The sequence below is a fragment of the Armigeres subalbatus genome, chromosome 1, assembly GCF_024139115.2.
Source record: "Armigeres subalbatus isolate Guangzhou_Male chromosome 1, GZ_Asu_2, whole genome shotgun sequence".
Taxonomy (NCBI): Eukaryota; Metazoa; Arthropoda; class Insecta; order Diptera; family Culicidae; genus Armigeres; species Armigeres subalbatus.
In genome coordinates this window covers 227,343,051-227,353,462 of record NC_085139.1, presented here as the reverse complement: position 1 = coordinate 227,353,462, position 10,412 = coordinate 227,343,051, and the positions used below count along the sequence as shown (strand labels likewise).

Sequence of the window (10,412 nt, the reverse complement as noted above, 5' to 3'; positions counted from 1 at the left end):
GGTATTTTAGCTGCTTATCCGGGTATTTGCTTCCCGGTCCTTAATACGCGAAAAAAAATGACTCAAAAGAACTACAAACAGTGGATTTGAATTGGATAGGACTAACTCGTGCCAAAGGCAGGTAAAATAGCTTCGATTTTTAAACAGCAGCTATTCTCCCAGTATTGTGTATTGCTGTCTGGAATACTTTATCTCTACACATGGCTGTTGTTTCGTAGCAACTTTGGCAGCTTTAATCAGCCTATTTCATCGGTAATTATTGACTGATTGTCTTTGGTTCATGGGATTTGAAAATGGCGTGGGTTAATGATTCGCCCTATTAAAGAACATTCCGCCGAAAAAATCGGTACTACCGCTTTTGTGTAGTGATTGATCGAGCAAATCCTTAAATTCCAAGGATAAATAGATGTATGATTTGAATTTGTAGACAAAATGTAGATACTTGCTCGCATTAATTCTTCATTGGTATATTATTGAGTTTGATAGAATGCGGAAACGAGCCGAAACCTAATAGTGGTACCGATATCAAACTGACAAACCGCTAAAATGCGTAAGAGATTCAAAGCATGGAAACTATACAATGGCTAGTGCGGGAGCACAATTCATTTATTTTCTGTATTAAAACATGAAGTAGATAAAATCAGAAGATCGTAACGGGTGCTTTTTCTTCAAACATTTTTTAGTATCTTGACTTGCAGGGAACATAAAGTTTCATCATGTTCAAGTAGTGTGAACGAACTGACAGACCTTTGAGCGAATAACAAAGTTCATACTGTGTTCAAGCAAAGCCTCCTTGGAGTTCAATTTTTTGAACGGAACGCGCGTGGTGTTCTTATGATCACGGGTTCAGTTCAATATTTTTGAACGTAAACTGAACGCGTTCAAATGCAACACTGCCTACAACAGAAGTGATACGAGTATGGTGAAAGTGATAGGCCATATTTAAAAAAACCGAGATCACGCTTCCAGAATGTACACTACTCTAAGTGATTCTCATGGAATGATGTCCGATGAAGAAACTTTTGAATATTTTCTCGATTGTGATATGAGTAAATATGTGTACGAACAAACACATAAAAAAAATCCTGCAAGATTTCCTACTTACAAAGTGATACAAAAAATGAAAGCGATATGTTCTCCTCCGCTGGATTCCATCGAAAAAACGGCAACAAAAATACAGGTAATGAAAGATAGATCATCTCCCTTGAAATGGAATAATATATGTATTCATATTTTCCTTTTAGGTTAGAATACAATCGCTAATGCAACATACTGTAGAACGAATAGTGAAATCATTGAAACACGAAATCAATCAATATATGGATGAAAATAACCAGGACTTCGTCGAAATGGTCCTTTTAAGTAGTTGGGGTATGGACGGATCTACGGGATACTCGCAATACCATCAATCATTCCCAGGTACGAATCAACAAGATGATTCAGATGTATTTTCAGTGACAACGACTCCAATACATTTGTATTTACTAAGTAATCGTAAACATATTTTCTGGTACAACTTGACCCCACAAAGTATTCGTTATTGCAGACCAATTATGCTAGAGTTTGTGAAGGAATCGAAGCAAGTTGTGATCGATTGCAAAAACACTATAAAGAGAGAACTAAGTGAATTAGTTCCAGTTAAGATCGATTTGGAGCAGGAGAAATATGTTTTGGTTGACTTCGATTTTGTCATGAGCAAGGTGGATGGTAAAGTTCTAAATTACATAACTGGTACGTCATCTATGCAAAATTGCCCAATTTGTAAAGCCACTCCAAATGTAATGACAAGCCTCGAGGTAGTATTTTTTCAAGAAATATTTGTAAATTTTTTAAAAACTGTTTTGTTTTTTAAATATACTAGGAGTTCGAAAAAGAATATACACCAGAGATAGGGACACTTATTTATGGAATATCTCCATTACATGCATGGATGCGATTTTTCGAGTGCCTTCTTCACATATCTTACCGAATGGATTTTAAAAAGTGGCAGGTATTGAAGATAGTAAAGGAAGCGTACTTGAAGAGAAAACAGCTTATACAGAAAAGGCTTTATGATAGTTTTGGTGTGAGAGTCGACCAGCCAAGGCAAGGTGGAGCAGGATCAAGTACAACTGGAAACATTTGTCGACGAGCGTTTTCGAATCCAAATCTGTTAAGTGAAGCATTAAATGTCAACGAAGAGCTAATTCACCGGTTCTGGAACATTCTGATCGCGATAAACTGCCAAGAGCCAATCAATCCTGAAAAGCTAGACAGTTATTGTAAAGCAACCTACCGGTTATATTTGCAGCTGTATGATTGGTATAAAATTCCTGCTACGGTGCATAAAGTCCTTGCCCATGCTGGGGATATAATTATTCATTCACCAGCACCACTTGGAATGTTGGCTGAAGAAGCAGCTGAGTGTCAACACAAGCACTTAAAAAAAAGTCGGGCTCATCATGCCAGGAAAGCCTCAAGAGAAGAAAATTTACATGACGTTTTCATTCGTGCTATGAACTCGTCGGATCCTTTGACAAGCTCCCTCAACTTAGGTAAGCGACTTCAAAATAAATCTAAACAGGAATATCCAGTAGATGTTCAAAGTTTCTTAGTGACTGAAACTTCTTGCAATACAACAGATTCGAGTACAGAAAAATATACCATAGCAGATATTTTAATCGATCTTGAAGAAATAAATGATGATTTTGTTGAGGATGTTCATGTACATAATGAATAAATAAATGTTGTTGCAGTATACTTATATATCTTGAAGCTTTTATTGCATGGAGTTCGTTTAGCTTTAATAGAGCTTTATATTGTATTCCCTTTACTTGTTTTATGGGTTAAGAGCCTGAACCAATCTGAAAAATCCTACGAAGACAACCTGTTACGTATGTGGATGCAATGGCCTGTATTTGACGGAGTCCTTAGAACATCTGTACAACTCAATTCACATAAAAACAGTATACAATTTTCTAGTTTGAACTCAACAGGTCTGCGCTGCAATAAAATACACATCTATAGACTGCTGTGTACATGAGACATTCGTAGATAAAAGGGATATATTCCATAGAGATCAAAGGTCTGTATTCCAGGGAGTTTGGAGACCTTAGAAGTAATAACGACCTGCAAAACAAGTATTTCACATCTTTTAGACAATAATCTACGATATAAGTGTGAAATATTGCAGAAATGAAATGAAAATATTTTCGGCCACCTACTTGTATGGAGCCGCCCCATAGTGAACCGTGATCCGTCTCCGACGCAGGTAGGGGCAATGATGGTGACGTATCAGTTTCGTTGCCATGTCATAACACAAAAAAGCGCTTTAGTAATCGGTGTGGTTACCCTCGGATGTGTCCGAAAGGGTTATACTAAAAACGGGAGTGTTTTGGTTGATTAAGTCTGGATGAACTTTTAATCCACAGATAGGTTCTATAAATGGAGCTGGAGCTGGAAGTAGCAGGACTTATCGTCCGTAAAGCGGGTGACGGGATTAACCAAATCCAACATTGCTTCAATCTGGGCCAACGCCTATTTGCAAAGACGGAATTAGATACACCTTTGCCTTATTTCAGGCAAACGCCTACATCTAAAGGACGATTCACATCACATCCAACATTGCCTTATTCTGGGCAAACTCCTACTTCCATGAAAAGGAATTACATTCACCCTTACCATATTCCGGACAAATCCTCACTTTTTAAGAAGGAATCAAAATGCACTATTACCTTGATCCGGACAACCGCCTGCTTTTAAAAAAGGATCAGATTCACCATTGCCTTAATTCGGGAAAGTGCTTACTTTTAAGTAAGGGATGTGACAAGTGTACGAAAAAAGGAAAAAAGTGTTCGAATCAAAACTGGAAAGAACTGGTGAGAAATATTTGGAATTATAAGCGGATTGTTAAACGGGCCAAAATAAAACAAAATCATTACATAGTGAAAATTTTATTAATATACATTTTGACAGCCCATTCTGATAAGTTTTGATTCTAATTCTATTAAATCAACTTCAACTATCGGACCTATTTTCCTATCTCATCGTGTAGTCAAACAATTTTTGCTTGTATGTCTGGGAACCCTGGCCTGGAGACACGAATCGGGAGACATACGCGGCATTAACACCTACATATTCCCACTGTTTAATAAATTCAGAAAATAGTTCGACAAAATGACACCGTATTACGATGCTTGTTCGTTTGGCTTATTGAAGAATTTTGATCAGTTGCATCATTACACGAGTCAGCAATCGTCTATTACAATAGAAACGTTTGAATGCTGTCACCTTCCATTATTCCCACCCAAACGACTCAGTGAACAATAATGAACAAGCGCTTAATGGTAGCCCACCTGCGACCCGAAGAAGCATCTTACAGCAATGACCATCTTCGTCGATATTGTAGGCGTACGTACGGATGTCCATTGATGGGACGTGACCAGAATCCGACATTGTCCTTTACTCAGATAGATAGACTGGAAGAAAGACCGAACCATTTCAATTCATTGTGTAATTGTTCTTAGCCGTCGTCGATGAATTTCGCCCCGGCACGCGTTGATGACCGACTTCCGCTGTTAATTGAGTCATTTCCCGAAGGTGCTTTGCCACCACTCATAGACCCGTCTGGGGTAGCACAAATAGATGGGCGAGCGATAGAACAATCCGTAATTAATTAAACTGCTACCGGTGTTTCTTATGCAATGATGGCACTGCTTAGCATGATGTAGCTTTTGGCCTTATAATTTTAACGTGTTGTCAAGCGATTTGGGTTTCAGTTCGAATGTTAGTTTTGGCTTTGTAATTCCAAATTAATTCACAAAACGAATCAGCCGGCTTGTCGCCCCGAAGATTAAAAATTAACATGCTTAACAGTAGAAGGTGCTGTTGACCTTAAGTAATCCAACTGAAATTAGAAATTGGCTTTCTGAACCTGTTCAGCTTCAAAGTGCATCTCACCACATGAGAAATGGAATACACAAATTCGAGGAAGCGTCATTCGGCGTCGTGCTGAAGAAAAATAAATAAATAAGCATGAACACGGCACGCTTTTTAATTATACGCTCTTTTAACGAAGAAGGCAGCTCAGCGTGTTGACAGACGACATGCGCTCGCGCAGACACAATTGTTTGGTCGGATTTAGGGATTTGTTCCCTGTCATCGTGGTCTGGCTCTCGGAAAGTTGGCATTCCAGTTTCAGTTTGCAACTCGCAAGCTGTTTCCGTCGCCATCGTCGTCGGTTGACTGCGGGGCGACTGTCATGCATCAGGTTGTAAAGTTTTTCTTATCAGTCTATTTTGATCTTATTTCGCTATGTAACTCTGGCGGGCTCTTTCTGGCGACAGTGCAGCAGAAAGTAGCCTCATGATCATAAGTGGGCTCAAATTTCCTATGAATTTGTATTCACAGTAAATTCGTGTTTCTAGAAAAAAAATATGTTTTGGGATTTAAAAAATCAAAATTCCAAAAACCAGCAGCTGATTGAACTAATAAAAACTTCAAAAAAGTGTTCTCAGTTAGAAACCTTCAAAATTCCAGTTGAAAGCACATCATCCCAAGCGCCATCCTCATTGCCGGTTAAGAAGCTTGCCCAAAGCTCAAGTGTGGCATGCGTGCAAACATAAATTTATGCTAATGCCATGCGGAAAAGTTGCCTAAAATTCCATTCGGGCGGAGAAGGTATCGATTGAGCTTCTGGCAACATGCATGAGAGGCAAAAGCCGGATAAGTACCTCCACCTTTCCTCGGCAGTCACATCGGAGATAATATTTTCTGCTGTTCAAGCTGGAAGCTTTTTTGGTGTTTGATTTATATGACAAGGAGCATGGACGGAGCTAGGTTTGTGCAACGTGAAGCTCCAGTAGCATTAGAAAAAAATATATCGATGTAATCGATTCGATTTGAATTTTATTTCACAAATATTTGGAACTATAAAAAATCGATTATTTTTAGAAAGAAAGAAATTTTAGAAAAATTTCGATTTCTTTAAATTTCTAAAACAAGTCAAAGAAGTCAAAGAAGTCAAAGAAGTTAAAGAAGTCAAAGAAGTCAAAGAAAACAAAAAAGACAAAGAAATCAAAGAAGTCAAAGAAGTCAAAGAAGTCAAAGAAGTCAAAGAAGTCAAAGAAGTCAAAGAAGTCAAAGAAGTCAAAGAAGTCAAAGAAGTCAAAGAAGTCAAAGAAGTCAAAGAAGTCAAAGAAGTCAAAGAAGTCAAAGAAGTCAAAGAAGTCAAAGAAGTCAAAGAAGTCAAAGAAGTCAAAGAAGTCAAAGAAGTCAAAGAAGTCAAAGAAGTCAAAGAAGTCAAAGAAGTCAAAGAAGTCAAAGAAGTCAAAGAAGTCAAAGAAGTCAAAGAAGTCAAAGAAGTCAAAGAAGTCAAAGAAGTCAAAGAAGTCAAAAAAGTCAAAGAAGTTAAAGAAGTTAAAGAAGTCAAAGAAGCCAAAAAAGTCAAAGAAGTCAAAGAAGTTAAAGAAGTTAAAGAAGTCAAAGAAGTCAAGGAAATCAAAGAAGACAAAGAAGTCCAAGAAGTCAAAGAAGTCAAGGAAATCAAAGAAGTAAAAGAAGTCAAAAAAGTCAAAAAAAGTAAAAAAGTCAAAGAAGTCAAAGAAGTCAAAGAAGTTAAAGAAGTCAAAGAAGTAAAAGAAGTTAAATAAGTCAAAGAAGCCAAAGAAGTGTGTTTCCTTATTGAATGTGTAAAGTTAGAAGCAGAGAAAAAGGAAGGAAAGAAGGAAGAAGAAAGCAAGAAGAAAGATGAAAACAAGAAACAGAAAAAATAAGCAGAAAGAAGGAAGAAGGACAAAGGGAAAATGTACAAGGGAGAAAAAAGGCGAGAACAGAAGGAAGAATAGGAACGTAAATAGGAAGAAAGAAAAAGGAAGCAGGAGAAAGAAAGAGAAAAGAAGGAAGAAGAAAGACGTAAGAAAGAAGAAAAACGAACAAGGAAAGAAGAAGTGAAAAGAAAAAATGAAGAAGGAAAGAGAAAGCAGGAAGAAGGAAGAAGGAAAAAGACCCAAGGAAGAAAGAAGAAGAAGGGGAGAAGCAGGAAGGTAGAAAAAGGAAAAAAACGAAGGAATGAAGAGGAAGGAAGAAAAAAAGGAAGAAAGAAGCAGGAAGATGGAAAAAGGAGAAAAAGAACTAAAAGGTAGAGAGAAGAAGGAAAGTCAAGGGAAAATGTACAAGGGAGAAAAAAGGCGAGAACAGAGGGAAGAATAGGAACGTAAATAGGAAGAAAGAAAAAGGAAGCAGGAAGAAGAAAGAGAAAAGAAGGAAGAAGAAAGACGTAAGAAAGAAGAAAAACGAACAAGGAAAGAACAAGGAAAAAGAAAAAATGAAGAAGGAAAGAGAAAGCAGGAAGAAGGAAGAAAAACAAGGAAGAAGGAAAAATAGGCAAGGAAGAAAGAAGAAGAAAGGGAGAAGCAGGAAGGTAGAAAAAGAAAAAAACGAAGGAATGAAGAGGAAGGAAGAAAAAAAGGAAGAAAGAAGCAGGAAGATGGAAAAAGGAGAAAAAGAACTAAAAGGTAGAGAGAAGAAGGAAGAAGGGAGAAGGAAAGAGGAAGAAAAAAGAAGGATGAAGGAAAAAGAAAGAAGGAAAAATGATAAAAAGAAGAAGGAAGATTGACGAAGAGATAAGGAAAAAAATAAGAAAGAAGAAAGAAGGAAGAAGGAAGAAGAAAGAATAAAGAAGGAAGGAAGGAATGAGAAAGAAGGAAGAAGAGAGAAGAATTGTAGAGGAAAAAGGTTTTAAGAAGGGAGAAGGAAGAAGCAGAAGGAAAACGGAAGAAGAAAAAAGAAACCAGTTGAAGAAAAAAATGGTGGAAGAAGTAAGAGGCACGAATGAAAAAGGAAGAAGAAATAAGGATGAAAGAGAAAGAAGACGGAAGAAGGAGGAAGAGGAGTGAAGGAAAGAAGAAGGAAGGAGAGAGGAGGAAGGAGGAAAAAGGAAGGAGGAGAGACGAAAGAAAGGTAAAAAAGAAATACGAAGAAATAAAGAGGAAGGAAGAAGGAAGAATGAAGAAGGAAAAAGAAGGAAGAAGAAGAAAGAAAGAAAGAAGAATGAGACGGAAGAAAAAAAAGAAGGAAGGAGAGAGCAGAAGAAGGAGAAATGAAAAAAAAAGAACTAAGAATGAAGGGGGAAGGAGAAAAATAGAAGGGTAGAAGGAAGAAGATTGAAAGAATATAGTAGGAAGTATAAAAAAAGAAGGAAGAAGAAAGTACGAAGATGAAAAAGAGGAAGAAAGGAAGAAGGAGAAGGAAACAGGAGGAATGAGAAAGGGCAAAGGAAGAATGAAGAAAGAATACGACGAAAAAAGAAGACGAAGAAAGAAGAATTCGAAAGAAAAAAAGAAAGAAAGAAGAAGGAAGGAAGAAAACCCAGTGAAATAAATAAATAAGTTAAGAAAATAATTTTAGAGAACAGGAGAATAGTTGAAATATGTTTCCTTATCAAATGTGTGAAGTGAGAAAAAGGAAGAAGGAAGAAAGAAAAAAGAAGAAGAAGCAAAGATAAAAACAATAAACAGAAGAGGGAAGAAAGAAGGGAAAAAATAAAGGAAAAATGTACAAGGAAGAAGAAAGAAAGAAAGCAGGAATGAAAGAGAAAAGAAGGAAGAAGGAAGATGGAAGAAGGTAGAAAAAAAGGAAGAAGGAAAAAGGAGGAAGGAAGAAGGCAGAAGTAATAAGAGGAAGGAAGAAGGAAGAAGGAAGAAGAAAAAGACGGAGAACGAAATAAGAAGGAAGTAAGAAGAAGAGAGAAGGAATAAGTGTGGAGAAAATAAAGTAAGGAAAATAAAAAAAAATGGAAGGAAGAAGAATATTGAAGAAAGGGAAAAAAGGAAGAAGAAAGAAGAAAGAAGGGAGAAGAAATAAGGTAGATGTAACAAAAAGGAATAAAGATGGTAGACGGAAGAATAAGAAGGAAAAGTAGGACAAAGCTAAAAGGAAGAAGGATTAAGGAAAAATGAGGAAGGTGCAATGTAAAAAATAAAAATTAGAAAGGAAGAATGTAGAAGGAAGAAGGAAGGAGGAAGAGCGGAGTAGAAGAAATAAGAAGCAAGAAGGAAGGAGTAAGAACGAAGATGATTCAGGAAGATGGAAATAGGACGAGTGAAAAAGAAAGAGGGACGAAGAAGGGACAAGGATAGAAGAATCTGTGTCAAAAGGTCGAAGGTTAAAAGGTCGAAGGTCAAAAGGTCGAAGGTCAAAAGGTCGAAGGACAAAAGGTTAAAAAGACAAAAGGTCGAAGGACAAAAGGTTAAAAAGACAAAAGGTCGAATGAACACAAGGTCGAAGGGTCAAAAGGTCGAATATGTGTCATAACATCGAAGGTCAAAAGGTCGCAGGACAAAAGGTCGAAAGAACAAAAAGACAAGAAATGAGCTGGGGCTTGTGAATACTGACAAGTGAGATGCAAGATGGAAGTAGTGAGCATAGATAAATGAGAAGTGAAAATTGAAAAGCGAGAAGTGGAAAGGAAGAAATAAGAAGTAAGAAGTGACGAGTGCGAAATGTGATGTAAGAAGTAAGGAACGGAGAAGTAAGAAGTGAGATGTAAATAAGAAGTGGAAAGGAAGAAAGAAGAAAGGATTAAACATAAATAGTAAGAAAGAGAAAGGAAGAAAGAAAAAAACAGAAGAGGAAAAAAGAATACAGAAAGAAAGAAGAAGGAAGAAGGAAGGAAGAAGAAGGAGAGAAGGCACAATGAAGCAAAACAAAAGAAAGAAGGGGGAAGCAAGTAACAGAAAAATAGAAGAAAGATGGAAGAAATTAGGAACAAAGAAGAGATAAATAAGGAAGAAAAAAGAATGAGAGAAGGATGAAAGAAGAAAAAAAGGAAGAAAGAAGGAACAAAGAAGGAAGAAAGGAGAAAATAAGGAAGAAAGAAAAAAGAAAGTAGGAAGGAAAACAGGAAACAAGGAAGAAGAAGGAAGAATGGAGGGAGACAGAGAGAAGGAAGAAAGAAGGTAGAAAGGAGGAAAAAAGAAGAAAGAAAGTAAGAAGAAAGAAAGAAGGAAGAGAGAAGAAAGAAGGAAGAAGGGAGGAAAAAGAAGAAAGAAAGAAGGAAAAAGGAAGGAAGGAAGAAGGTGGGAAGAAAGAAGAAGGTGGAAAGAATAAAGGAAGGAAGGAAGAAAAAAGAAAGAAGAAAAAAAGAAAGTAGGACAAGGAAATAAGAAAAACAAAAAAATATAGAAAGAAGAAAGAAAAAACAAAGGAAGAGAGAAGCAAAAAAGAAGGATTAAAGAAGGAAATCAAAAGGAATAAAGCAAAAAGAAAGATAGAAGAAAAACAAACAAGGAAAAAAAAAGGAAGAAAAAAAGGAAGGAGAGAGAAAGAAGAAAGAGTGAAGAAATAAGGAAGAAAGAAGGAAAAAAAAGAAAGAAAGAAGAAAGCAAGTAGGAAGAAAGAAGGAAGAAATAAGGAAGAAAAAAGGTGGAAAGAAG

The 10,412-nt window shown here is 36.7% G+C and overlaps 1 protein-coding gene across 1 annotated transcript; it reads left to right on the top strand.

Moving 5' to 3' along the window:
• Positions 1 to 920: 920 nt before the first annotated feature.
• On the top strand, positions 921 to 2,055 carry LOC134207057 (uncharacterized). The gene is made up of 3 exons (XM_062682785.1): positions 921 to 1,180; positions 1,245 to 1,707; positions 1,991 to 2,055. The coding sequence occupies exons 1-3, from the start codon at positions 971 to 973 to the stop codon at positions 2,053 to 2,055; spliced, it is 738 nt and encodes a 245-aa protein (XP_062538769.1). The 5' UTR covers positions 921 to 970.
• The last annotated feature ends 8,357 nt before the right edge of the window (positions 2,056 to 10,412 follow it).

Coding starts and splice junctions, on each gene's coding strand:
- LOC134207057 (XM_062682785.1), top strand. CDS start 971: ATGTACACTACTCTAAGTGATTCTCATGGAATGATGTCCGATGAAGAA. Junction 1,181..1,244: donor AAACGGCAACAAAAATACAG/GTAATGAAAGAT, acceptor TTTTCCTTTTAG/GTTAGAATACAATCGCTAAT. Junction 1,708..1,990: donor TGTCATGAGCAAGGTGGATG/GTAAAGTTCTAA, acceptor AAAAAGTGGCAG/GTATTGAAGATAGTAAAGGA.